Source organism: Condylura cristata, unplaced genomic scaffold, assembly GCF_000260355.1.
Source record: "Condylura cristata isolate star-nosed mole 26May11 unplaced genomic scaffold, ConCri1.0 scaffold00139, whole genome shotgun sequence".
In the NCBI taxonomy this organism is placed as follows: Eukaryota; Metazoa; Chordata; class Mammalia; order Eulipotyphla; family Talpidae; genus Condylura; species Condylura cristata.
Window position 1 is genome coordinate 53,763 of NW_004567240.1, and position 620 is coordinate 54,382.

The 620-nt window shown below is 69.2% G+C and overlaps 1 gene segment (V, D, J or C); it reads left to right on the forward strand.

The window, feature by feature from the left end:
- The window catches only part of LOC101621784, a gene marked incomplete at its 3' end in the record, with an annotated part of 1,297 nt that extends 945 nt beyond the window's left edge, over window positions 1-352 (forward strand). Inside the window, 1 exon segment of the V gene segment in view lies at window positions 213-352. Coding sequence covers window positions 213-352 — 140 coding nt within the window.
- Between the last annotated feature and the right edge of the window lie 268 nt (window positions 353-620).

Consider the following 620-nt stretch of genomic DNA (forward strand, 5'->3'; position numbering starts at 1 on the left):
GGCGCCGAGCACAAGTCTGGGCCAGCCCAGATCGGGCCCAGCTGCCCCCTGGACCGTGTCGGCGCCTGCAGACGGGACCAGCGGACATGGGGTGACGGCTTCAGGCCTGGGCTGCCCAGGCACCCCGGGACCCTCCTGTGCAGAGCCGGGTCGGTCGGTAGGGAGCAGGCTGGAGCCCCAGCCCCTGCTCATGTCCCGGGGTTCCCAAGCAGACATCCCGGGGCTCCGTGGCAAAGGTTTGGGAGACTCGGCTGTCCACAACAACAGGACGTGCGCCCTCACCCCATCCCGCCGTGGCGTGCAGGGCGATCGCCCCAACCCGGGGCTCTACGTGCCAGAGGGAGCAGACAGGGTGTGTCCCAGCTGTCCCCCGAAATACAGAATTGTGTTTCCGACACCTGCCGGCGGTGCCTGTGCACAGCAGCATCGCTGAGCTCATTCAGCAGCGCGTTGTCGGGGGTCACCTCAGCCTGACGTCGGCTGCGGGTCCCCGCGGGGGTCCCGTCTTCACAGACTGCAACGCGACCCGGAACCCGGGAACCCCGGAATCCAGAAAGGGCCCAGACCCTGACAAGCCCCGCCGACCCCAGCGGCCACTCTGACCCCTGCCCGGTGCGTGG